The sequence below is a fragment of the Equus quagga genome, chromosome 11, assembly GCF_021613505.1.
Source record: "Equus quagga isolate Etosha38 chromosome 11, UCLA_HA_Equagga_1.0, whole genome shotgun sequence".
NCBI classification, from domain to species: Eukaryota; Metazoa; Chordata; class Mammalia; order Perissodactyla; family Equidae; genus Equus; species Equus quagga.
In genome coordinates, this window is record NC_060277.1 from 114,094,685 (window position 1) to 114,122,298 (window position 27,614).

The 27,614-nt window shown below is 44.0% G+C and overlaps 1 protein-coding gene across 5 annotated transcripts in view; it reads left to right on the forward strand.

The window, feature by feature from the left end:
- The window catches only part of RPTOR (regulatory associated protein of MTOR complex 1), a 394,844-nt gene that overhangs the window by 74,532 nt on the left and 292,698 nt on the right, over positions 1-27,614 (forward strand). For all 5 annotated transcript variants that reach the window (XM_046674997.1, XM_046674998.1, XM_046674999.1 and 2 more), the window contains exons 2-3: positions 5,894-5,996; positions 17,672-17,754. In XM_046674997.1, the coding sequence (XP_046530953.1) occupies positions 5,894-5,996; positions 17,672-17,754 (186 nt within the window). The remainder of the gene's footprint in view (positions 1-5,893; positions 5,997-17,671; positions 17,755-27,614) is intronic.

The following is a 27,614-nucleotide window of genomic DNA, read 5'->3' on the forward strand; positions in this document are numbered from 1 at the left end:
TACCATATCAACCTTTTGTAAATCTGAAAAATTCTGAATTTCAAAACACAGCTGACGCCAGAGGATTATACAAGAAACTGCCCAGGCTGTTACAATAGCATCAGGCCCTTGCTGCCCTACTGTCCCAGCTTCTCCCACCTCATATCCGAGGTAACGTGGAGACCTTTGCGGTGGGCCCAGAATCATAGGGCAGCATGCTGCCATGCTTCCAGTACGGCTGCAGAGACGAGTCCTGAGTCAAAACTCTAGGACTGGAGATGTCTTCAGGGCCCAAGAGATTGTCTGCAGCCACCGTCTCTTTAAGGGTGGGGAAATTGTTCGGGGGAGATTGGCATTAGCTGACATGTCCAAGGTCATACATTTTCAGCCATCACTGCATGTTATATAGCTTCTCAAATGGATACTCTTTTCAAATTCAGAATTAACCTCTGGGAATATAACTCTGTCGTCTTCAATTATATTGCATTGGAGAAGAAATGTTTTAAAGTCCCAAATGGTTATTTTATGTACTATTATGCAATTTTTGGCACGTTAAATTTGATAGCCCTTACATTTTCTTAATGCTATAACTGTATTATTAAAAACCATTAATCTAGAATTTTTGGAATGAGATTACCATAGAAATGAAAATAAAATACCAAAATGACACTTTAAGGTGTAGCTAAGAATTTAAAATTCACCATATTTGAAATCAGGCCAAGACCATTATAATTTGCAGGGGAACACAAGACATGTTTGAGGGGCCTAAGGATATTTATTGGTAATGTCTTTTGCCCAGCTGTGGAATTAAATTGGTAGTTAGGTGTTAGACCAATATGTTTTTCTAGTTCATATGTCAATATATTCTTGAGACTTTTTTCTTCTTTTCTTAAACAGTATAATGCAGGGTGTAGAGTTTGCTTTTTTGTATCAGCAAGGATGAATCAAATGAATTCCTCTCCTGTCTCCCTTTATGGACGGCAGCTGACTGTACATTTCTGTCTGAGGGCCGTGCTCTCCTTTAAAGCAGCCACAGAGAAGTCGTTGGTCTGAGTAACACTGGTTTGGTGATGAAGACCTCGCTCGCTGAAGGCATGGCGAGGTGAGGCCCTTTACAGCCGTCTCGTAGGACTAAAGAGTGGTTCTTGCTCTTCCGTTAGTATTTCTGTCTAAGGACTTGGAAAGCTTCAGAGAAAAGAATTTTTATAACCAAATCAAATTATTTATTTTACTGAGAATTTTTTTTTAAGTTTAGTAACTGCAGTTGTAGAGGTGGAGGGAATGTAGTTTGTCTAGAGTGTCAGCTGAGGTAGAAGAAACAGGATTATAACCAGAGATGTTTGGAATGCTTCCTAAGCGCCCTGCCTCATCCTGCACCGCCTCCCTGACCCCAAAGAGGTTAAGAGGCAAAAGCAGATATGCCAGCAATGGAGCTGTGAAATCCCAGTGACCTGGGTTTAGTCCTTGTGCCTCCACCCCAATTCCTTCCTCCCTCCATGCCTCTGTAAAGTGCAGACACAACCACCTGGTTCATGGCCTTCTGGTAAAGGATTAAAATAGGTGGAGAGCTCCGGCTGCTGGCACAGTGCCTGTTAGGGGGTAAGCATTAATAAGTGGAGGCCGTTCTTGCTCAGAAATGATCAGAAATGACTGGGCATGAGACTTGCTGTAAAATTCCTGGAGGTCAGAGGAAGAGAGACTGAGGTGAGTTACTGAGCACTCACAGCCCAGCAGCCCCTGTCTTTCTCCTGGGCTGCGTATGGGGGTACTGGATGTGGATGCAAGGAGAGAGGCACTGCCAGGCCATCCACAGTGGGCGTGGAAGGCATTCACGCAGCGAGATGTAGAGCTTGACCTGAGGAGCAGTGGAGGAGGCTGTCCCTTAAAGTAGGCCTTCCACTGGACGTCGTGAAAGGAACGTAACAGCTTAAGAGTTGTTCTCTTTGCAGGGGGAGGAGAAAGTGAGAAACTTGGGAAACCAGCTAAGCTGTGGTGGCGCAGACAATCTATTGGAAAATGGTAGAGACCTGCTCAGTGTAGATAATTTTCTCTATGGAAGGCTTCCCTTCCATCTGGAGGGGACCTAGGGATGACTATGAGCAAAGCACCATTTTCCTTGAGACTTGCCCCAGAGTTTGAATCAACGCCTCCCTGAGACCTGAAAGTTTCATGGTACAAAGGATGGAAGAAACGCCCTTGATTTAAAAATGTTGTAGAGCAGGTCTTAATAGCTATTCACCGTGACTGCAGGAAGATCACAGAAATGTGGCCACGGACCTTCTAGTTTTAAGCAGTTTATCCTCAAAGGCTGGGTTTGCTATAAAAATAATTGATCAGCTGTATGTAATTATTACCAGTCACTTAAATAATTGGACAATGACTAACAAATACAATAACTTTTGTTGCTCTCTGATTGATTTCACCCTTTTCTCCTGACAGTAGGTAAGGGACCATTTGTTTCTTGCAGTTCGTAACAAGATTCTGGCATGTGTATATGGGAAGATACTGTTCTTCAGCGTGTCTTTGGAGGCGGGGGTACAACTCCTTTAAAAAGTGATATTATCATTAATAATTACTTGGTTTTTCTTAAGTGTTGGGAGAGGATAGACTAAAATACTTCCTTCCTCCCAACTTTAAATTCTGTTTTGAACAGAGGAATCTTTTCGTGATGTGATAAAGATTAGATTGCAAATCAGTAGCCATCATCGTTCTTAATTATGAAACGTTTATGACAATTTCATTAAACCAAGTGCCAAGATCACTACTATCATCATTTATGATGATAGTACATCAAAATAATACTATTTTGGAAGTTCTGGGCAATTCTGTATGACCTAAAACAGAAAAAGAGGAATGGTCGATTGGAAAGAATGAGCTAGACTCATCATTATTCATAGGCAGTGTATTTGTATACTTATAAAACCCAGAGAGAATCACCAAAAAGTTAATGAAGTTAATGAAGAATTTAGTGAAGTAACTAAAGGAAAGTATCAGCAATTATCAACAAGAAGCTTTTATGGGGAAAATACATGTGTAGAACTATATTTCCCCCAAATATTCATGAAGTATCTGGCAATAATCTTAAGAGAAACATACGGGACTTTCTGGTGAAGAAAACTTTGAACTTTAATTGCTGAGAAAAATTAAAAGAGAGAATCATACTATGTTTCTGTATAGAAAAATAGAATATTATGAGATTGTCACTTCTTGCCAAACTTAATTTATATGTTTAATGCAATTTTTTTTGTATTTTGAATCTATTTTTTTTTCTTTTTTTGTGTGTGTGGAAGATTGGCCCTGAGCTAACATCTGTTGCCAGTCTTCCTCTTTTTGCTTGAGGGAGCTTGTCGCTGAGCTAACATCTGTGTCAGTCTTCCTCTATTTTGTATGTGGGACACCATCACAGTGTGGCCTAATGAGCGGTGTGTAGGTCGGCACCTAGGATTCGAACCTGTGAACCCTGGGCTGCTGAAGTGGAGTGCATGGACTTAACCACTGTGCCACCGGGCCAGCCCCTTGAATCTATTTTTATTCATTTAACATTATAAGAATTTAATCTAAGCATCATTCTGTTAAGAGTATATCTAATGCTGTGCTTAAGCATTCCTTATTTACTTAAAATTTAAGTCATTTCCACTTGTTTTCCATGCTGAGAAATGCTGTGAAGAAAATCTTTACACATAGATGTTCTCCCTTATTATTATCATTATTTTTTGTATTTCCTATGACAAATTCTCATATATGGAATTATTAGATCAAAGAAGACAATTTAAAATTATCAGTATTATCAATATGCAGCTCAATGTGACTTTAGTCAGAATCTCTATGGGATTAAAAAGTTGAATAACTGACTAATTTGGGAAAAAATACATGAATATAAATATAGCTAAGTAAAAGTAAAAAATAAATTGTGAGGAAGAAAAGCTGGCCTTCCAAGTGTTGTGAAATGTTGTAAAGATAAAGTATTTAAATCAGTGTGGTACCAGTGGAAGTATTGGTTGATAGGCTAATGGGATAAATTTGATTACCCAGAAATAGAATTTGGTCTCTCTGGGAATTAATATATGCTAAAGGAGTCATTGCAAATTTGTGAATTTGGGGGACATTATTTAACAGGGGGAATTGATATAGTTGGATAATTTTTTGAGAAAAAATTAATCCTCATCTTGTATCATGTACCAAAACAACATCCCGGTGGATTAAAGGGTGAAATGTAAACCAAGTCAGAAGACTGGGAGCCACCCATGTGTTCGCTCGCTCGGCAGATAGGTGCCCAGCCGCGGTCTCTGCCAACTGTGGGTTCCCATGAGGCAGCTCAGTCCCGGGGGAGCTGCAGATCCCCTGAGGGAGGAGGGTGAGCAGGGCCAGCTCTGCCAGGAGGAAAGCACAGACGCCGTGGTGGCTTTGACAGAGGCGCTGCCCTGACTGGGATTCGGGGGACGGCCTCCTTCAGAATGGATGTCTGACTGAGAGCTGGAGAGAGTCCGAGATGAGGAAGCTGGAGGAGGGAGCCTTCCAGCCAGTGATAACTGTGTGCTTGAAGGCCCCGTGGGCGTGCCGAGTGGACCCAAGATGTGAAGCGACTGAAGAACCAGAGCGGGGAGCCTCGAAGTGGAGCGCGTGGCGGGAGTTGGGTCTTACAAGGCTTTAATGCCGTGTTGAGCAGCTTAGGCGTAAATCTTGAAGGTCTGAGGAGTGATTGAAAACTGGGCAGTGAGCCAGTGTGTTTAAAGCATGGTTCTGCCGCCGCGTGGAGCCCGGACGGGAAAGTGATTGGAGCACAGCTCAGACTTGGTGGTGATTTGGAGCAGGGAGATAGTGAACTGGATTAGTCAGGAGGCTTTTAGGTGGTAGGATAAAAAAGATGGAGCGCTGAGTCCAAGGCGGGCGCTGGTGCTCAGGAGTAGGGTGGAGGAGGAGTCAAGGCCGGTAACTCTTGGCTCAGATAGCCCTCGCACCTCTCAGGCTCTCAGTAGCCCTATCTGAAATGTCCTCTCTCCCCTCACTGCAAGGATTCTTATTTCTTTGATTTACTGATGTATCCTCAGCACCTAAAAATAGTGATTGTTATGTCGTAGTGCTCAATGAATGTTTGCTGAAAAGCGAATTGAAGGAAGGATAGGTCCCAGATTTCTGACTTGAGCAGCTGGGTAGGTGGGGCTGACATTTCCTGAGGCTGGGACACTAGAGAAGGAACAGGTGTGCAGGGAGCTGTATCTGATGATGGACCCAAGGCTTTGGTGTGGAATGAATCCAGTCACAAACGCCAGACTAGGGCAACATTTGCAACAAATAATGTGGACACAATCTTTAATATGTAAAGAGTATATGAAAATTAATCAGAAAAAATCACTAATGCCAGTAAGTAAATGGCAGTATAAACACGATTAAAAATCCACAAATGATAAAAGATACAAGTAGTCAATACATATTTGAAAAAACAATTCAGCCTTTCTAATCCTGAAGAATGCAAACTAAATCCTTATGACAATTTTTCTCTTATCAAATGATTTAACTATGTTACGTAACAAGAATAGTGATAAGGTGGTCAGAGTGTAAATTTGTACAAAGTTTTTGTAAAGTAATTTGGCAGAATATATCAAGTGCCTTAAAATGTTTATGTCTTTTGATCAAAAAATTTTGCTTCTGGAAATGTATCATAAGGGAGCCTGAGAAAAAGGCCTCTGCTGCCATGAGCCCCTCCCCATCTGCCCACTTTACTCTGAAACCCCGTCTTCCAGGAAGGAAGTCACTCGTGAAATAATACCGGGCGGCACAGGCAGCAGGTGAGCGAAGAATGGCTGGAGAGGCAGAGTGGTGGGGAGAGGGCTTTGTCTATTCCCGGGACATTTTAGCAACAGCTGCGTCAGTGAGTTTCACATTGAAATACTTGTTTTTTCTGTTGTGTTTCCAGATGAAGACCGTCAGTGTTGCCTTAGTTTTGTGCTTGAATGTCGGTGTGGACCCTCCAGATGTGGTGAAGACCACCCCCTGTGCACGCTTAGAATGCTGGATTGGTAAGCATGGGTCCCTCCTTACAGCCTGTCTCCAAGGTCACTGTGTTCGAAGGTCACTTTGTAGCGGTTCTGGGCTTGGCAGGCCTTGTCTTCCACTGCCCTGGGCCAGTGGAGGCCTGTCACTAGTATGTGTAAATCTGAGGCTTTTATTTCTTTTTGGAGTTACGTAACATTTAAGTTATTTTAGATGCATTCACTATGATTTGTAGTGGAGAAAGTGTTTCAAGGAAAATTAATAAAATAGTGACTGTTGGATTATATAATTTTCTCATTTAAATTTGCCCTGTATCTGGCACATAATAGTAGCTATATACACTTAAAATGTAATGACGGATACCTGTATGCAGGTACTTCACTTCCACAGCAAGGAGTCCTAGTTCATTGCACAAGAAGGCCTGCTCAATTCTTTGTCATCATCCTCCCCGGAGCATCTTTAGTCCAGTGTTGAATGGAAGTGATGAGAGTGTGTGTAACCTTCACTTGTTTCTGACCATTAGGCTCTTACCATTAAGTGTGACATTAGCCAGAGTTATTTTTCAGATGCCTTTTATAAAGTAAGAAGTTCACTTCTCTTCTCAGTTTGCTAAGAGTTTTTGTCAAGAATCGATGTTGAACCTTACAAAATGCCTTCTCAACATCTCTTGAGATAATCACCTGGCTGTTTTTTTTTTCTGAAGATTGGCACCTGATTTGCGTCTGTTGCAAATCTTTTGTTTTTCCTGTCTCCCCAAAGCCCCGCAGTACGTAGTTGTCTATTCTAGTTGTAGGTCCTTCTGGCTCCGCATGTGAGATGCCGCCTCAGTGTGGCCTGATGAGTGGTGCCATGTCCACACCCAGGATCCGAACCGGTGAAACCCTGGGCGGCTGAAGTGGAGCATGCAATCTCAACCACTCAGCCACAGGGCTGGCCCCTGGCTTTTCTTTTTTAGTCTATTGATGTAGTGAATTATATTCATTGAGTTTTGGTTGTTGAGCCAACCTTGAAGTTCTAGAATTGAACTCATTTGTATTATCTTTTTTCTATATTGCTGGATTTGATGCCTAGTGTTTTGTTAAGGAATTTTGTGTCTCTGTTTATCAGGGATATCAGGCTATAGTTTCTGTTTCTTGCAACATCTTTGTCTGGTTTTGGTACCAAGATAATGCTGGCCTCATGAAGAGAGTTGAGAAGTATTCCCGTCTTTTCTGTTTTATGGAAGAGTTTGTATTGAATTGGGTATTATTTATTCTCTAAATTTTGGTGTAATTTACCAATGAGGCCATGTCTGTGTGGATTTTCCTTTGTTTCTATTGTTGATTATTCACCTTTCTCTTACTGATGGGATTGGGGGCAACATCTGTCCACCTCTCCCAGCTTTCTCCATCCTAAGCAAAAGCAGAAATTCCCTTTATCGACTTTAAATAAAAATGACAAATTATTCTAATCTGAATTGGAAAAAAGTTTTTCCCACTTTACTTGCTTGTCTCACTATTTGGGGGTGTCTTACGATGACAGTCCCAGGCCCCTTGTCCCCTTCCCAGTGACAGTGATCGTTTTCTGTGGCCAGTTTTCTTAGCTGCTTTCTTGGCCCTCTGCCATCTCCTGATGACTGTGCCTGTTGAAATTGACTTCTGATTAGCCACCACTGGCTGTTTCCGCTTCATTTATCCCTTGTCAAACTGAATTTAATCAATTGTTTTCTATTTTCTCCCTCTGTAAGTACTCCTGTGTTAGGTTTTTTAGAATAGGGCTTCTCAACCTGGATCCCGGTGTGCTCCTGGGGAGAGTGAACCCTGTGGGATTGTGGGGGTGGTGGTGTCAGCGTAGAACTGCACCTTTCAGGCCAAGGACCTTGATTTTTATTAGATTCTCTAGTGGTCCTTTACCCCACCCTCTAATAAAAAGAACTGGAAGAACCCTCCGTCACACCTCACGTAATCTCTTTGATCAGTATTTATGGAACAGTGCTAATGAAAATGAAACAGATTCCTTATTTCCTTCTTGGAAGGAAGCAAGCAAATGAATAGATTTTTTTATATTGTGTTTTAAAAAATTTTCTGCAATTTCAGAATATAATCTACTTTGTAATCATTTCAATGGATTTTGAGTTCAGAAGGGCATATGCCTTTTCTAAGTTGAAAAATTTCCTTTGGCCTTTATTAAAAAGTGGGTATGGCTGGTCCTTGTGATGGTAATTTTAACAATATGGTGTAAGGAAAAAAAGAATCCTAGAGATTTGAGTCAGCCAATTTGCAGTGGTATCTAGCAGTATATATTTTAATTTTTATTTTTGGAAAAAAAATCAAAAGTTGCAAGTGCAGTACTAAGCAGTTTTTTCCCGATTCGTTTGAGAGTAAGCTGGTGAATGATGCTCCATCACCTCTGACTCCTTTAGTGTGCAATTCCTACCAATGAGAATTTCTCTTTCCTAATCACAACTCGGTCATCAGAATCAGGGAATTAACATGCACGCTGTACTACTGTGTAAGCCTCAGACTGCATCCAGGTTTGCCAGTTGTCCCAATAATGTCCTTACGGCACAAGAACCCTGCTCAGTATCACGCGTGGCCCTTAATTTAGTCTCATTCAACCTGGAGCAAAGATCCCAGTCTTTCCTTGGCCGTCACGATCTTGCTGCTCAGCAGGCCACAGGCTCTTTGTTTAGCGGACCGTCCCTTCTGTTTCCTCAGGATTAAATCTCGATGATGCCTCTTTCTGCCTTCTTCCCATGGTGTCCTATGAGGTGGCACATGATTTTGGTTTATCCCATTACTAGTTATGCAACTCTCTTATCACTTGATTAAGTTGGTGCCTGCTGGAACTCCTTGCTGAGAAATCTCCCTTTCCTCTTTGTAGTTAATAAGTATTTTGGGGAAGTAGTGCTTTGGCTGTGTAAATGTTCCTCTCCTCATCAGACTTTCAGTTTATTCAGTTTGAATTCATTGTTCCTTTTGTATTCAGTGGATTATAATCCATTACTACTGTCATTTATCTTGGTACTCAACTTGTTTCCCATTTAGCCAGCAAGGACACATTCCCATGGGCTTATATGGCCTTCCGTCTTGCTTCCATTGTTCTTTGAGTACTTCCTTCCTCTCTGGCTCATCCTCTTCTTTCCTGCCCCATTCCTGCTATCAGCCTTTTCTCCTGTTAGTAGCTTCTGGAATTTAGAACCCAAGATCTGGGTGCTGGGTGTGCTCACTGGAACTAGTGATGTTGTTCCCAGGACCTCTCTCATTGGACAGAGCAGGGGGACACATTCATGCATGTGTGTGCATAATGTGTGTATGTGTTTCTATGTGTATACACACATCCCTACCTGTATTTCTGTACTATCTATATACATGCATTTACACTCATGCCTCTCATTCCAACCCAACAGGAATTCCATATTTGTAACTCCCTCTTCTGACAGTGAGAACTTTGGTGTCCTTTATCCTTAATATATTTCCTAATTTGATGAATCCTGCTGTGTGAACCAGCTTCTCATCCCTGCCGTCAGCACCCTCTCAGACTCCTTTATCCTGCACCAAGTGTTTCCCCACAGGTGTCTGTCCTCGTTCCCTGGGCTCCAACACCCCATGTGGGACACCTCTCCATGGACATGCCTTCTTTCTCTGACAGCTCATTCCAGGCCACCACAGTTCCCCTCATCCTGGAGCAGATGCCAACCTTGCCCAGACCCACCTAATGGCTTTAGGATTGTTCAAGAAGGGATTTCAGCATTTTCACCCAGTGCTTTAGGTTTTTCTGGCTTGGCCAGCCCAAGGATGATGATGTAGCAGTAACCAAGATTGAGAGTTGGGGACCAGCTGGGGATTAAGGTGCTTCCGGGATGCTCAGGGTAGAGCCAGCTTCCAGCAGACAGCTGGGAGGGCCTACTGGTTGGAGAAGGGGACTTCAGGGAGGTCACCTGCTGAGAATGAGCAGTGACCAGAGGGAGAGGAGCAGAGCCAGGGCCCTGAGAGTGTTGGGAGGGGTGCTGCCTGTGACAGAAACCCTGCTGGGCAGGCAGAGGTGGGAGCAGGGCCGGGTGGTACTGATGAGGAGTTTCAGGTTGGCGTTATCACAAGCCGTGGCAGCAGTTGAGTGAGAGTTGGGGGCCAGGCAGGCTGTAGGGGGCTGGGTGGAAACTTGACCTGCTTCCTGCATCTGCACCTCTTCTGCTTTGTTCTGTGTGCTCACTCTAAAAGAGGAGAAAGAACCATGTCTTCTGCACCCAGTTCTTCCGTGGGCCTGCCTAGTGGGACAGCTGCCCCACCCGGGCTGGCTGTCTCTACCAGGTGTCTGGTAGTAAAATGCATGATGTCTCTCATTTTATTTTACAAAGTAGACATTAAATATACCAGGTGTCAACCCGAGAGTCTTGCGTGCTTTACCTTAGGTCTGTGCGCGTGGGGGTCTCTGTTCATGGGGCAGGGGGTTTAGGAGTTGATTGCTTTTCAGCTGCAGGCACATGTCCAACCAACGGAGACCATGCTCCTTGGAACTGCTCTGATCTCAGGCACGCGGGCTGTGGGTAGCTTGAGAAATAGATTCCTACTTTTCAGTCTGTTTTTGTGTACCTGTGCGTGCATTGCCTCCTCACACGGTGGAGAGAGTACTGTTTCCAGAGGCTCAGGGAACGTATGTGTAAGTGTTCATCCAGTGGCCACGTAGGTTTTCCGGTGGTGACAGGAACCTTTATTGCCAGAATAAACCAGTGGAGATGCACTGTGCTCCTCTGAAGCGACTGCGTGGCCTCACTGACAGTCAGCTACCCCTCGCTGCCGTGGCTCTTGCACAGGAAGGGCTCAGATTTTGGGATTCCGGCGGAGTAAAGAATGAGCGCATGGACCTGAGTGGCGTGTTGGGAATGAGCGAAGATGTGGACGTTGAAAGCTGTCAGGCATTTTCCGGGCTCGAACATGCTGACTGTCAACACCTCTCCCCACCCCTGCCCTTCATTCGTCTAGGTAATAAGATGATGTTTTATTTCATGGAAGTAACACTCGTCTCTTTCCAGAGAAGCAGGGGAGAGGCTGTTTTGTTTTATGGCCTGACGTTAAATGCTACAACAGTAATACTGAAAACAATCCCGCTAAAGAACGGTGTGTGCCCCATACCTGTTGGTGAAATATCTGTGTTTGAAAGCAGAGTATCGATGAGCGGAATGCTGAGCAGGAGGAAGTCTAATTTAGCTGAGATATTTTTTATGTGCTAGCTAATGGTAGCCGTGTATCATAAGAGGTAAGGATGCTAAAGGTTTGTCAGATGTTAGGAAATTCTGTTATCCTCTGGAAACGTTTGGGAGGCTCTTTGCTTTGTTTTTTTCTCTCATTCCTTAGAGAAAAGTATCTTCTTCTCCCCTCCCCAAACGTGGGTGTTAAGAGACCCTGGGCAGATGAGCTGAAAATTGTGATGGTTGACCTTTGCGTAGCTCTAGACAGAACTTTCACAGATTTTGTTGTTTGATTCTTACAGCAGACTTGGGACTGATAGATCAGTCAGGTTGGTCAACAAATGTTTATTAAGTAAAAACTTAGGTGTGAAGCACAGTGGTGTACCTGAAGATATGTGGGTGGTGCTCCTTGCTTGCAAGGCACTTGTGATGTAGCTGGGGAGATAAGGCTGGCACCTGTGAGATAGCTCCACCTGGAGTGGCCTAGGAGTTCAGAAGATGCTAGGGGTGGAGGAGTCAGGCCAGGCCACGTGGAGGGAGGGGGCTTTGCAGGGGGAGGCAAGAGCAAAGAGCCCAAGGAGCAGCTCAGCTGTGGGGGGCTGAGCCCTTGGAGCATTCACTGGGCTTCGCTTGGGTATGGGGGGTGTCAGGGGCACCTGCTGCCATATGCTCTGGCTCACCTCTGTGCTTGTAGCCAGAGCCTTTGCTCTTAGGGGCTTCTGGTTTAAAACCCTATTTTCTCTGTGCATTGACGCTGGCCTCTCATATAGTACCTCCGTTTCTCCCGAAGGAGGACTGTGTAACTGCTTGGAGCCTTTCTCCTTCTCTCTTATCCAAAGTGACTTTTTTGTAAATGTCGAGGCCTGTACTATAAAACAGGGCATCCAACCATCTCCATCAGCTCTGTTGAAAATCGATCCAGCTCCTGGTGTTTGTATAACACAGCAGTAGCCAACATAGGGACTTAATCTATCTTGTGGATATGTGGGAAGTGATACTGAATGTTTAGGCTGGGGCCGGATTGTAGAGAAGGCTCCTGTAGGATTATGGCTCCCATGGTAAAACCCTCAGGCTCTGGGAGGGCTGTAGTCCAGCCATTCGCTGGAGCATTACTACCATGGGGCCATCCAGCCAGGGGGCTCCCAGCTCTGCCCTCAAGCTCAGGAAGATGAAATGCCTCTCACTATGTATGCTACTAATTATAAAATATATGTAGATGATGTTATGGCTAATATAATACAGAGCCATTAAAAAACATTTCTAATTTCAAAGTGGCCCTTTTGCCATTATGAATTTTCTCAATCAAAAATTAGTTACTCAAGGTTACACACTAATTAGTGGCAGAGTCCTTGAAAGCCGTGCAGAGAAATTTGCATTTGATCTAGTAGGCACTACTCAGTTAATAAGTCAATTAACAAATACTCACGAAGTGTTCACTAAATACAAGCTACAAAGAAGTGCAAACGCTCTTTGAGCAGTGAGCTCTGCATATTTTTTTAATTTTAGATTTGTACTGACGTGTGGCATACACACAGAAACGTGCACTAAGCCAAGCGTGTAGTTTACAGCTTTTCCCAAACTGATCATACCCAGATCAAGAAACAGTATTACCAGCGCGACCCCGAAGCCCAGTCATGTCTCTTGTCACTTTCTGGTCACCCCCTGTCCCCCAGGGGTCCACTCTCCTGACAGTTATGTTAGTTTCGCTTATTCTGCGTGTCATCTAAGTGGGAGCACCAGGAGGCACTGGAGGCTTTGAAGGGGAGGAGTGACATCAAAGAAGCATTAGTTTAAAAGGGTTCACCTGTGCACATCTTCAGGGTGGATTGAGAGGAGACTAGGTCAGTGGAGCCCTGCTCCTGGGGTTCTGCCTTCTTCAGAATCTTCAGGGCCCCAGCAAGGAGGAAAGAGAGTCCCGGTATTGTCAGCATGAGGCGCTGTGATTTGGACCAACACGTTAGTAGTTGATGATGGAGCATGGACTCTTTTGAAAGAAAAATGGATAGAACTTGGTAATCTAGTTGTGTGTGTGAGATGATGGGGAGGTAAAAAAAATGCTCCACTTTTCAGTTTGATTGAATGCCAGCACCAGCAATAACCTTTGTGACCTTGCACCGAGTCATTTGACCACTTTAAACTTCAGCTTTCTCTTCTGTGTTATGAGGGAGATTAGACTAAGTTCCTGTCAGTGTAAAGTTCTAAGCATCATGAAATACAGAGGAGTTATGCTGAAAAGCTTGCAGATAGGAAAACTTATGAAGAGCTAAAATTTTATACAGATGCCAACTTTCCCTTTCATCCATCCATCCACCCACCCGCCACCTGTCCACTCACTCACCCACTTCATTCATTAAGTGGAAACCCATGAAGGCATTAGAAGAGTTTTATTAAGACAGAACTACAATTTTAAATTTATGTTCTGTCCACTTTACCCCACATCAGATTAATAACATTGTCAGCAATATCCATCCAGGAATTTAATTTTAGTTTATTTAAATTATTGTTTCGTTTATTTTAGTTAATGTAGTATTAAACACATCATTTTAGTTATCCTCATTCTTTCCCCCTCTTCCCTTCTCTCTCTTATTTCTTCCTCTCTCCCACTCGCTGTCATATTCTTGGGAGGAAACCATAAAGTTAATCGGCCACGGGGATTCCCAGTAGATAGGATATGACAGCCCCACTTAGTTGATCACAGCCTGATGAACGGCCAGTAGTGGCCCTTGTCTCTTCCTTGGGTGGGCAGGTGTTTATTTATTTATTTGTTTTTTTAAAGATTGGTCCTGAGCTAACTTCTGTTGCCAATCTTATTTTTTTTTTTCCTTTCTTCTTCTCTCCAAAGCTCTGCAGTACATAGTCGTATATTCTAGTTGTAGGTCCTTCTAGATGTGGCACGTGGGACGCTGCCTCAGCGTAGCATGATGAGCAGTACCATGTCCACGCCCAGGATCCGAACTGGCGAAACCCTGGGCCTCTGAAGCGGAGCCACTTGGCCACGGGGCCAGTCTGGGCAGGTGGTTTTTTTTTTTTTTTTTTTTTTTTTATTAATGTTATGATAGATTACAACCTTGTGAGATTTCAGTTGTACATTTTTGTTAGTCATGTTGTGGGTACACCACTTCCCCCTTTGTGCCCTCCCCCCACCCCCCCTTTTCCCTGGTAACCACCAATCAGATCTCCTTATCAATATACTAACTTCCACCTATGAGTGGAGTCATATAGAGTTCGTCTTTCTCTGACTGGCTTATTTCACTTAACATAATACCCTCGAGGTCCATCCATGTTGCTGTGAATGGGCCAATTTTGTCTTTTTTTATGGCTGAGTAGTATTCCATTGTGTATATATACCACATCTTCTTTTTATTCCATCCTCAGTTTCTGGGCATGTAGGTTGGTTCCACGTCTTGCCTATTGTAAATAATGCTGCGATGAACATAGGGTGCAACGGACTCTTGGGATTTCTGATATCAGGTTCTTAGGATAGATACCCAATAATGGGATGGCTGGGTCATAGGGTATTTCTATTTTTAACTTTTTGAGAAATCTCCATACTGTTTTTCATAGTGGCTGTACCAGTTTGCATTCCCTGGGCAGGTGTTTTTATCCAACACCAGGGAAAGAAGAGCGGGTGCTGCTGTCAGCTGCCACTACTAATGAGGGTTTCTAGTGTCTGCTGGAATGTTGGTGGGATGCACAGAGAAGTGTGGCAGTGGCTGTCTCCAACTCTGGCACGCTTTCGACATGCCCTCTTTGGGAATACCGGGGAAAAGATGGTGTCAGGGTGGAGGGCCTGGGCTTTCCAAGGGGTGAAGTTCAAGGAAGAGGTGTAGCTTTAGTCCCTTTGGAACTCCTTCTCTCCCTTTGTCGTGGTTCCTTAGAGGGCATGCGTAAGAATTGCCATTGGTCAGTGTGATTCCTGGACAGGCCTTTTATGTTTTTACAAAGGAAGCCATTTCTGTTCTCTTAAGCATAGATTGCAGCCAGAGTGCTGACCACATGGGTGCTCCATGGACATGTGGATGGATGAGTTCTCTGCTTTCAAACCAGCTCTTGCACTGACTCTGCTGGTCATCATGCACAGGGCATGGCCAGCTGTTTGCATGGTTTCTATTTGTGAAAGCTATTTTCTGCTTCCCTTTGCTTTGTTCATGCACTTTAGTGGCCCTTAATTTTTGTTTTTCAGATCCCAATTCATTCCTGTCTCTTGCCAGTTTTGTGATTCAGATTACAGCAGAGGTGATTGGGGTCATTATAATTCTTTTGAGACCTTAGCACTCTGTTCCTACCAGAACAAACAGCGATGAAGACTAATGGCTCATTTCTTTAGTTATGGGTTAAAACAAATTTACCATGCTTCTTCCAGATAAGTTAGTTATAACCTGATTTTCACCAAGTTTTCCTCAGCCAGAGGTGCTCATTAGCTGACTGGGCTCTCCTGAGGCTATTGAGTTAGACTCTCCAGGGTGGGGCCTGGCATCTCTATTTTGAAAAGTCCTTGCTGACTTGACATACTCCTGGTAAAGGTCCCTTCCAGCTCTAAAATCCTGTTACTTAATTCTATAATTCATTTTTATTTTTTTTATCAAAGTAACCCATACATGCAGCCTAAAAATCAAATAGTACTAAAAAGTGGATTAAGAAAAAGCTGTCTCACATCCTGTCCTTCCCAGAGGGGGTCCTCTGGTTGATTCTTTCCTTGTTTCTATATATAGTTTTTTTCCCCAGTAGTTACAATTTGCTGGTTACTTTTAATCGCTAAATTTTCTGTGAACTTCAGTTTATTTTATTTTTTACATACATTCCAGTAGGTCTGTCAGATGCTATTGATAATTTTTCTGGTGCTCAAATAATCTATTAGCTTTTTGTTTTTTTAAACACCCCTTTAGCTCCTTTTGGACTCCTTGGTCTCTAGATCTGGTACATGGGTATCTTGTGGACTCTCTCTCTCCCTGTCCCTCTCTGTCCCTTTCTCTTTCTGTCTGTCTGTGTCTCTCCCACGTTTCCTGGATCCTTTGTTGCCTTCTTTTGTGGTTTATTTCCCAAGAAAAGAAACACGAGGCACAGATTTTGTGAATGTTTGCATGTCTGAAAAGACCTCTGTTTTACTCTGAAACCTGAATACCAGGTTACCAGTACTTTCACAGACGATTTGAAGGCCTTGCTCTATTTTGCCCAGTGTTCAGTGCTGTTGGGAAGCCCTGAGCTTTTCTCATTCGTGATCCTTTGTGAGCTGATTTTTCTCTAAGGACTTTTCTCTGTCTTTCCTTTTTAGCAATTTGATTATGATGTGTCTGGATGTAGATTTCCTTGGGTTAATCCTGTTTATGGTTCACTGAGCTTCTTGAATCTATAAGTTTTCGTCTCTTGCCAAATTTGAGGAGTTATCTGGCATTATGTCTTCAACTATTTTTTGAGTTCTGTGCTTACTTTTCTCATTCTGAGACACCGATGACACAAACCTTAGACCTTTTGTTATTGTCCCCAGATTCCTTGAGGCTCTTTTCTTGGGAGCCTGCCATTTCTACAAAGAGGAATCTTACGTCCTCTGCCAAGGTGGGATTGTACAGTGGGTGGCCAGGGAGAAGGACGAGGCTAACCGATCCACTTAACTGTGCGGAGGACAGTGTGTGAGGGGGCTCTGGGGGAGTGGGGGGGGGATTGGTGTCAGTGCATGGGATAAGGGGATTGAGACACAAGGCAGGAAAGGTGCCGCTGAGCACACCGACTGGCTCGGCGTTGAGTGGTGTTTCCACAGGCACACCAACGTGGACAGTGAATCTTAATTTAATAAAAATGTGATGTACTCCTTTGGGAGACTGGGGAAACGGTGAGTGGGATGGGGGTGGAAGAGAGGACGATCCTGTTCTCTGTAGAAGGATCGTTGCTGATATCTACAATGAACACAAAAAGTAGAAATATAAGCATATTTTTAGAAAAATGGTGGTAAATATCAGAAGCAACAGCTGATGGAGTTGAAAGTGGTTGCTTCTGAGAAGTGGGGCTTGGGATGGACATGGGGAGAGCAGGGGACTTCTGCTCTTTTGTTTAAAGCCTTGCGATGCTATCTTTTTTTTTTTCTTTGAGGAAGATTAGCCCTGAGCTAACATCTGCCAATCCTCCTCTTTTTGCTGAGGAAGACTGGCCCTGAGCTAACATCCATGCCCATCTTCCTCTACTTTATATGTGGGACGCCTGCCACAGCATGACTTTTGCCAAGCGGTGCCATGTCCACACCTGGGATCCGAACCGGCAAACCCCGGGCAGCCAAGAAGCGGAACGTGTGAACTTAACCGCTGCGCCACCAGGCTGGCCCCCTATCTTAAACTAAGTATATGTGCATAACTTTGAGTTTAAGAAGCCCGTGGGAAGGCTCTGGTTAAGAGGAAGAGGTTGATAAACCTCAGGCCCCATTTTGCCATCTTTAGTCGCAGGTGACTTGGAAGTGAATTATGTAAGAGGGAACTCTGAAAGAGACGCTTAGCAGAGGAGGAAACGCACCTATAAAGAACTTTCTCCTTTTCCTTGCTTCCTCAGATCCTCTGTCAATGGGTCCTCAGAAAGCTCTGGAAACCATTGGTGCAAATTTACAGAAGCAGTACGAGAACTGGCAGCCAAGGGTAAGCATTCTTTATTTGCTTTTCTCTTTCTTTCTTACGGGGAAACTTCAATTCCTTGGTTTTAAACAGTCTTTGAATCCAAGTGAGTACAGATGATCCCCTCATCGCATTCGGTGACTGGACACTCCGCCCCGCGTGCCTGCGGGTCCCCTCTGGTCTGACGATTCGCTCTGCTGCTTCTTAATGACAGCACAGGCACTAGTGTGAGTCAGGAATTGGCTGGTCTCTTATTTATTTTGCCTAAGTTTTTCTTTAGAAAATAAAAAGCATTTTTTGCATGTTACTCTTAAATCATTCTGTGCATTAAATCCTGTGCATTTTTTTGCACAGGAAATGTATTTGCAGTAACTTTTCTACACTCTCAACTAGTTAGAGCTATTTTTCCCACCTTCAATTTTCAAACAGTTGAGAAAAAAAGCACTCAACATTCAAAAGATGACACCTATTTATGCTTTGTCTTTGATTCAAAAGGTAAAGTTCTTTTTCGGGAGCCAGTTACCAATTACTGTGTCTTTTGTTGCTTATATCTTACAGTTTTGTTTTTCTTTTAAAGAAAAGTGGCATGGAATATGATAACTGTGTCAAATTCCCTTTAAGATCTTAGTTATTTGTAAACCACCCAGAGACCTATTTCCTTTAGCCTTTCTCATTAACCAGTTTGAGGATTTAATAATCTTAGTAGACAGAAATTTGGGGTGTTTGTGGAGGTGTCTTTCCGTTCAGCTTTGTGTGACGGGCTGGTTCTGGAATTATCTCAAGGACGTGATGAGGAAGGCTGGTCTGCATGGCTCCTGTGAGTCTTTGCTCTTCATTTTTGGGTGTAAGCCCAATAGAAGCAAATGTCTTGGAGACCCCGGTGAACACTGCCTGCTTGGGATTTTCATTTGTGGATCATTTGTCCACAGGATCTAGAATTTAGGAATTCTTTGTACATTATTTACATTCTAAGACAAGAGAATACCAGAAATGGTTTGATCCTGCCTCTAACGGTCCCCTGTAATGGTAATTTCTGCTGTGGCTCATTGTGCTGGGGTGACTAACAGTTATGAAACATCTCTGTGTCTCAGGGTGGAGCTTTGTCCTTTTCGTTTCTAACTTGTCAAGTTGATAATAATGGGCTCTTATTCCTTAGAAGGCAGTTTCTTAGTGGCGATTTTGATCTATGCCTAAAGGCTTTGCTTTTTCCTCCAGCAAATTTGTTACCTCTTGATAGTTTATATAAAAATTCAGTAGCCTTTTTCCTGAGAATGCGATGCGTCTGGGGCTTGGATGAGGACTGGAGAGAGGTTTTGGTGGTGTATTCCTTTACAACAGTTGAGGTGCCTGGTTTTAGCAGTAGGAAGTAGCTTCTTTGAGGACTTTGAGGATATTCCAAGATCTCAGCAAGGCTAGACAGGCACTTAAGGGTGAGTGAGTGACGCAGACAGCCCTTGCAGTCCACGTGGGACGACGCACACAAGTAACATCGGAAGACATGACGTCACTGGCGTCTAGAAGGTTGAGAACCAGCGTATTTAAATTTAAAAGAATGCCTTTCTGACTTTGCTGCTTCTCACCATCTCCTGGGTTTGACTTAACGCTTTTGCTTTTTGCTGGATACTTTTGTTTGAAAGAGATTATAACCAGATAAATTCACATCTGCCAATGTGTTCCTCATAGAATGTGTCTCTGCTGTTTTAATTACTTCCTTCCTTTTAAAGAATTATTACATGAAAAGATACAGTCTTTCAGAACACTTGTCTAATATCTCAGAACATTGTATGCTTATTCCGTTTGGTATGATTTACCATTTTTTTTGGAGTGCTAAGAGTTGATGTACTGCTAGCTTTATTATTAGTTTAGCTTGGGTACATCTCAGCTAGTTTGTGCTTGCTGACAGTGAATCTGTCTAAGAGCAGATGTCTCCTGTGGCATCTGGAAGAGGCGTTACCATGTAAGGCAGGCACGTTTGTGTATAGGGAAATAACTGCAGATCCCAAAATGACGCTGTAGTATCACGTATAGGATTGAGAGTGAGAGTGGGAGGGCTAACCTCAGGTGGCGAGCATCCATATAAAGGAGTGCAGTCCTCTGGGTAGACGGTTAGTCTGAGAAAATTTGTTAAAGTCAATGAGATTTCAAGAATGGATCTGCAAAATAATTTTTTGAAGGAGAGAGAGTTCAAAGGGCTGCTGAGGTTCTTTGTTTCCAGATTCCACGATGCTTAGGGAGAGGTGTCGTGTACCAGGGCGGGTGGGATTCCATCTGGGTTGGTTTGTAAAATGGAATTGGAATAAAGTACAGCTGCAACCTAGAAAGAAGCAGTTCATGCACACAGAGTGGGGTCTTTTGCCTGCATTCAGGAAGCAGAACCACAACAATGAATACTTAATATTTTCTTTTTTGAATGCCAAGACCATTGCATTCATTTTTAAGTATGATAAAAATGTTTACAATTTTACTGGTACAAACCATTAGTGGGACTTGTCTATTTCAGAAACCAGCCTAAGGTAGTGGTTGTAGCAGGATACCTGCCTGCCGCTGATGTCAGTTGTGGAGCTATGCCTTGTGCACTGGGTAGTAATAGTCCACGCCCTGTTGCAAGTGGCTCACTCCTCTGCTCTCCTAACTTCATGTGGGTTACAGGAGAGGGAGGGAGGCCTGGCATCCCATAGCCTGGTTCTCAGTGTGCGGCAGGCCTCATGCTGCCTCATAGAGTTTGCACAAAACATAAGGCAATTACCAAGCTCAGATGCTTGTGTGCAAGGTGCCTGGTTCCTAACTGTAAATCAGGGTCCTTTGAAACATTACAAAGCTAAACACACACCACTTTATTGCACTCTATAGGGCTCTCGAGGTTTCCACAGTAATAAAGAGATGTTGATGTGCATCTGCAATAAAACAACAGGAACATTATTAAATTTCTAGACCTTTGATGTAGATGCCCATAGATCTGGTTTTCTCTTTCTCTGTACCCTTTATTGCAAGACTCACAAAGGTTGGGCAACTGGAAATGAGGTTATTTTCATTAACGTTTGTGGAAATCCTCGCCTGCCTCCACGGTGCTGTGGGTGGGAACAAGCTAGCGCATCCCGCTATATGATCCCATCCAGGAAGTACGGAAGATCAACCACTGAGAACCTGGCCACGTTGTAGGAGCAGGGCCTTGACCTGATCTCCTTCCTGGTGCTGAAATGCTTCTGCTCTTGGCTCCTTACTTTTCCAGCTTCAACCATTCAAGATTAAACATTTTGATAAAGGTGATTTGAGGTTAACAAAGAATGTAGAGAAACCATGACGGTGATATTTCTTCTGAAGTGGCCGGACTTGGGCACAGATTTCCCTGCCAGGCCAGTTGAGCCCTTTTCTAAATAATTTATCAGTTTGCCACTGGTGAAATATTTGTTCTGATTAAATTTAAGACTCTGCCTTATTACCTTGTAGGTACATAAATTTGTGTTCTGCAGGAGATTGAAGGAAAAACGCCAACCGTTGTTTCAGCTGAAAATTCTGCAGTTAAATAAACCTCACTCGTTTCATCATAAGTCTCCACTGAAAGTTTTATTGGGAGATGGGAGTAGGAGATTATAAAGCTGAGAGTATACAGTGAAGAATTTATCTTTTTAAGACTTTTTCTAACAAATTGGGGGTTCTGGCAGTTTAGTACAAGGTGTAATTTAGGAACTGGAGCCGATGGAAGACAACAGAGGGAAGGTCTTGCCTCTCTGTTCTTCCCCAAAGAGTGCTCCAGACCGCAGCGGAGGCCGCAGCTCCTTCCCTGGGTTGAGATGCAGTTCTCCTGGGTGGCTTGAAAACAAATTTATGTGGGAATATTTATAACTTACGAAGGTAGGTGAAGGCATTTAGTGAGACTTCTACTTTTGGCAGGCACCCGAGGTGACCCCTGACTGAATCCTGTTTGCCCAGTGTGCCTGTCTAGGAAAGGAGATGGACGGTGCCCTTTAGTGCGCTGTTATCACATGCCGTGCTGTGAGAGCTCATTCTCTCCTAACCAGTCTGTGAGTGGCCAAGGTGACACGTCCTGTGCAGTAGCCGTGGGATCTGCAGGGAGTCCAGATGCTGGCAGTTCCCAGTTAATCCACAGGGGCCACTTCTAGATTATCCGCACACAGTGACATTTTGTGGATTATAGTTAGCAGATTCTAAATTTCAGCCTTCCCCTCAGTTCATCTTGCCTCTCAGGTCTGTCACAGTGGATGTGTGGTCAAGGGATGAATTGGGTGACCTGCTTAACGAGCTGCTGAACATTCAGGATTGACCATTGAACTGGTGGGTCTTAGGGAAGGGGCTCTGTCAGCCCTGATTGCTGAGTCGGGCTTTGGAGCCCACTGCACTGCTAGGTGACTTGCCACTGCTGGCCTGCGGGTATCCTTCCTGGGGCTGGTCACAGGGCTTGTGACTCACAGCTGTGGTGCCTACCTCTGCTTTGGGGGTAGGAATAGGGGCAAAGCAGCAGGTATTAATACTGACCGCTCTCCTTACCTACGCCTCTCAATGTTTTGGAATGAATTTTATACAAGACCCATGAGTAAGTGGATTCTACCCTTTCTTGGGGTTCTCACAGTCAGATGTGGAGAATCAAGGAAGAAACCAAGTTTGCTGTAGGACTGTGTTCCCCCCCTAGCAGGTGATCCAGAGAGATTTGTGCAATAGGCCAATGTGGGTTGTTTCTTCTAGTGACTCTTGCTTGGGGCAGTCACATTAAGACCTTAGTCTCAAATCGACATTGCAGTTCAGCCAGTAAAAATGTCCCTATAAGGGAGATTGGTATCGCCACCCGAGTGCCACCTTGGTGCCACTGTCATACCATCGTCCTTGTCCTTATTCTACTCTTTTCCCAGGCCAGCCAGATCTCCTTCTTGCCTTCACCAGCTGAGTTTCCTTTTCTGTGTGTCCTAAGGTTGGGCTTCATCCACCTTGCTTGTGTTTTTGTGACAAACCGCAAATGAGAACTCATAGCCAAGGCAGAACTGCGGATTGATAGCTCCCAGTTTACATAATTCAGTGTCTGGTGTGAAGCACTTTGCATCAGGTCCTCATTAAATTTGCATGACAGTGTAGAAGAGTCTTCTGGTCGTCTTGGGGTTAACTGTTGTGTTTTGGTAATTTCACTTAACTGCTTTCTGCCCAGAGTGCTAAGATTTGTACCTGTGACAAACATCTTATTTATGTTTTTGCTTTGACCTCAATCGTGTTCCCATACTTCATCTTTCCCCCCTCTTCTATCACTGCTCACCTGACAGCTTTCCCATGCACAAGTTCGGTGGGAGTTCTGATTTATGCTCGTCAGCTGAAAGTGTCTTATTCAGCCCTGCCCACGCACCGCCTCTCCTGCCCCGTCCCCAGAGGCCGTCGTATTGGAAACAACCTCTTGGATATGGAGTTTAAATTCTGACAACCAGTTCATAGCAAACTCTTCAGTCTAGCTCCACCTCCCTTGCGTTTCATAAGAAAGCATGCAGGCAGTGTCATCCCTCTGCCATCACTCAGAGCAGCCTAGAGACGTGACCTATAAATTCTTTTAAAAACACAGCGAACACATTAAAGAAGAAGAAGAAGAAGAAAGAAAGGCATCATTTTGCAACCTGTCTGGAGGACAAATACCTGTTGTGCGACTAGAACTCTAGGCTCTTTGCTTCTCTCAGTCCAGGAGAATTGACCTGGGAGGCCGCCCTGATTTGCTGTCCCTGGGTGGACTCCTGCTCTCTGAGGCAGCCGGGATGGACTCCTGAGAGAGTTCCATTTGGGATTTAAGCCCACACCATTGTGAGCAGTGTGTCGACTAGTGCAGATTTCAGACCATCAGTCACTGCGCAGGAAGAGGTTTCATCAGCCTCTTCCACCTCCCTGCTGTGTCCGAATGGTCCTCTTTGGCTGGGAGCTCCTCGCACCTTGCCCTCCTTTGCAGGCATGCCCCCCTCACTGGCAGGGAGGGCTGTCTCCTTGATTCTGTGGTACTGGTAAGAGGAGCGTTGAGGTCGTGACCTGGTAACCACGGAAAGAACGTGGACTTGTTGAATTTTAGCTTTGCTGCTTCCTAGACATGTAGCTTAGAGAAGTTACTACTTAACTTTTTGTAAATAAAAAGGAGAATTAAGGGGCCAGCCCTGTGGCCGAGTGGTTAAGTTCATGCACGCTGCTTTGGCTGCCAGGGGTTTGCTGGTTTGGATCCTGGGTGCGGACCTACACATCACTCATCAGGCCATGCTGTGGCGGCATCCCACATAGAAGAACTAGAATGACTTGCAACTAGGATATATACCTAAACTAGTGTATGTCCTAAACTAAACTAACTAGGATATACAAAGCATTGGGGCTTTGGGGAGAAAAAAAAGAGGAAGATTGGCAACAGATGTTAGCTCAGGACCAATCTGCCTCACCAAAAGAAAAAAAAAGCATATCTAACAACAACAACAAAACACATACATAGACGAGAGTTAGTGGGGAGAATAAACGAGGTAAAGTGTTGGTAAAGTGTTTGCACACAGAGGGGCCCATTGCAGCCTGTTGGCAGATCCCTAGTCTCCATCTGTACCCTTCCCTCCCAGGCTACCTGGTGAAGGCCACACTTAGAGCACTCAGGTGGCCCGAGTTTTCCTGCTCTCTCCAGCTCTATCCTCCGCCTTTCCCAGGTCTCCTGTACGAATTGACCTACTTGAAGTATTGTATTTTTAGAGAGAAATAAGGGCTTAACTCTGTCCTTAACAAGCCTCTCAAGGGTATCGTCTCTCATCTTCATGTTCCTTTTAACAAGAGAGTTATCTCTGTGTGTGACAAATTGCAAATGAGGACCAAACGGTGTCAGTTTGAGGACTAAAACTGTAGCTCAGATGTCTGGCGTTCACAGATTTCATGTGCAATGTTGGTTTCCTGAGTTAACCTGGAGGCCCATGATACAGAGCGATGTGTAAACAGCTCTGGAGCACGTGCTAGGGATGGAAATAAAGATGTCTGAGGAAGTGCTGGTTCTAAGTCAGAAAGGAGAAGATGTGGTGCGGTAAAGAAGGGAATGCGAAATGTGGAGGTGGTGATGAGGAGCCCACCATCTGCTCACCATATGTGACTGAGAAGAGCCGTCACATTTCACTCCTGGCAGTGAGACAGTGCTGATCAAGGGGCAGCGATAATGGAGGGGGCAGAATGGCCCCTTCTGTTTTATGATTTCGTTTTACAGGGGGAACTGTATGTCACAGTGGCATTTGTGAATTGGAGGTTCACGGAGGCTTCTGGACACCCCTCTCTGAAATGTCAAGGATTTTACTCTTGGTGTGATCTATAATGGAGCTTTTTAAAAAGTTGAGATAAAATTCACGTAACATGAAATTATAAGTGGAATCATACAGTATGTGGTTTTATGTGTCTGACTTCTTTCACTTAGCATGATGTTTTCAAGTTTCATTCATGTACTTCATGTTGTTGCGTGTACCAGTAATTCACTCCTTTTTTATAGTTGAATAGTACTCCATTGGATGGATAAAGTACATTTTGTGTGTCTGTCTGCTGACGGGCAGTTGGATTGTTTCCACCTTTTTGCTGCTGTGGACATTTGTGTACAAGGTTTCATGTGGGCGTATGTTTTCGGTTCTCTTGGGTTGGAATTGCTGGGTCATGTCTAACTCTGTTTCATTTTTGAGGAACTCCCAAATTGTTTTCCACAGTACCGTTTTCCATTCCTACTGGTAATGTATGAGAGTTCTAGTTTCTCCCTATCTTTGTGAACACTTGTCATTTTCTGTATTTTTAAAAAAATTATTATTATTACTATAGCTATCCTCGTGGGTATGATGTGGTATCTCTTGTGGTTTTGATTTGCATTTCCCTAATGACTAATGGTGTTGAGCATCTTTTCATGTGCTTATTGGCTATTTGTATATCTTCTTTGAAGAAATATCTATTCAAATCTTATACCATCTTTTAGTTGGGTTATTTGTCTTTATTATTGAGTTGTAAGGGTTCATAGTGGAGATTTTTTTAAACTGACTAAGCTGTAATTTTTGTTGTGAGGACGTATTTCCTTTCCAAATCATGTATGTGATGTCTGCTGAGAGCTTTGTGATAACGTTTAATTGTTAAAATTGCCCTAGGTCTGCTAGATTCATTCCATTTATAAAACTATTGTTAAGAGGTTCTCTGACTATATTAATGTGTATGCTATGTAATTAGATGTTTTATTATCTGTTCCATATGGTTCGTTTGGTGTTTTTTGGTTTCAAAGAGCTGCTGTCCACTCAACCTGGACTATATAATGTGGAGAAACTTCCTGTCAAGGGCAGTACACGTGGGGCAGTAGGGCAGTGGACTTCTGTGACAACCCAGGTACAGGTCTGGAGGGTCAAGGTGGACAGGGACCTCAGCATTTTCACTCTGGTGGCTGGTCACTAGCACGTCTGTGCCCCATGTCTGTCTCCTCTCTACTTTCAGTTTTACCTGGTTTACCCTGAAGATCTTTTCTGTGCCTCTTGATGCATGATGACTTGGTTTTTCCTTTCTGATGTGTGCATCTGTTGGGCGCATATTTGTTGATTGTCTGCTCCTGTGAGGTTCTGCTTGGGCCTAGGATCTCGGTGTGAGCCAGACACAGCTGTCCCTGGTGGAGCTTGTCTTCTAGTGGTTCTCAGGCTGCGTCTCGTCATCTTAATTGTTTGTCAGGCCGCGAACCACTCCCCCCCCCCCCCCCCCCCCCCCCCGCTTCTACTATCACCGTACGACCTTTCTTCTCTGTGTTTCTTCAGCTTCAGCTCTCTGTAAGCTGTACTTTTTTGTTGGATTTTCAAGATTAAATTTACTCCCCAAGGAGCGTTTTATTGTTCACTGGTGGTCAGGCTGTGCAGCCAAGGTTATAAGGCAGATATGTGCCACCCAGGGGAGAGACCAGTGCATGATTTGAGGTCGCTGAGTACAGACACACACACACACACCAGGTTCACATGGTGCAGCGTGTGCTTGTAGCCAGAGGAGAGAGGGAGAGTGCGCCAGAGCCGGCCTCTTGCAGTGTGTCTGTCCCCAAGGCCTGTGGATCCAATCCACAGCCAATGCCGGTGGTGTGTGGCTGCTCCCACCTCACTTAGTGCTGCTGTGGAAGGTCCACCTCCCACCCTATGGGGTCCGAAATACAGAAAGTGGGGGGCGTGCCTGAGGACCAGTGACTGGTGTGCTTAAGCAGAACGAGGGGCAACAGTGACTGAAGCAGGCCAGCTATTCCCACACTAGGCGATGAGCCCAGGCAGGCTTCTTATCCCCCTGTAAGGAAGTGTGCCAGGCCTGTTCTTAGGCGGCACGGTCCAGACTGCCTTTGCCAACAAAGAGAGACTGTGATTGGCCTAGCTTATCTTTTATTCATTCATTCATTCATTCATTCATCCATTTATTTATTTATTTTGCCATGGTCCTGCATGTAACTGGCCAATCTGTGGCTTGATCCCACAGGACTGAGGTTCCCACCCTGTAATCAGCTGTAACCAGAGGGCTGGTTGACAGGATTTAAAGGACATGGCCGAACCAGGAGGATTATACAGGACTCGTGTCACTGTCATTAAGGAAATTTGTCTTTCGAAGGGCTATGTGTATGGCAGCTTCCTTGATTGACATGTCTGATAGCCCTGGACTATAATGTGTCCTAAACTAAATTCTTCTTTGTGTAGGGTTTTTAGTTATGTTTTCTTGTTATAGAAACTTAGTGAAATTTCAATAAAATCCAAGGAGAAATCACAGATAATTAAGGAGAAATAACTCAAGATTTGAGGAAATTGAAAGAGTCATAAAGAAGTGCTTTGCAAAACTTTGAAATAAATGGAAAAACCTGCATGAGATGCAGGAAAATTTCTAGGAAAATATAAGTGACCATAATTGACCTCAGAAAA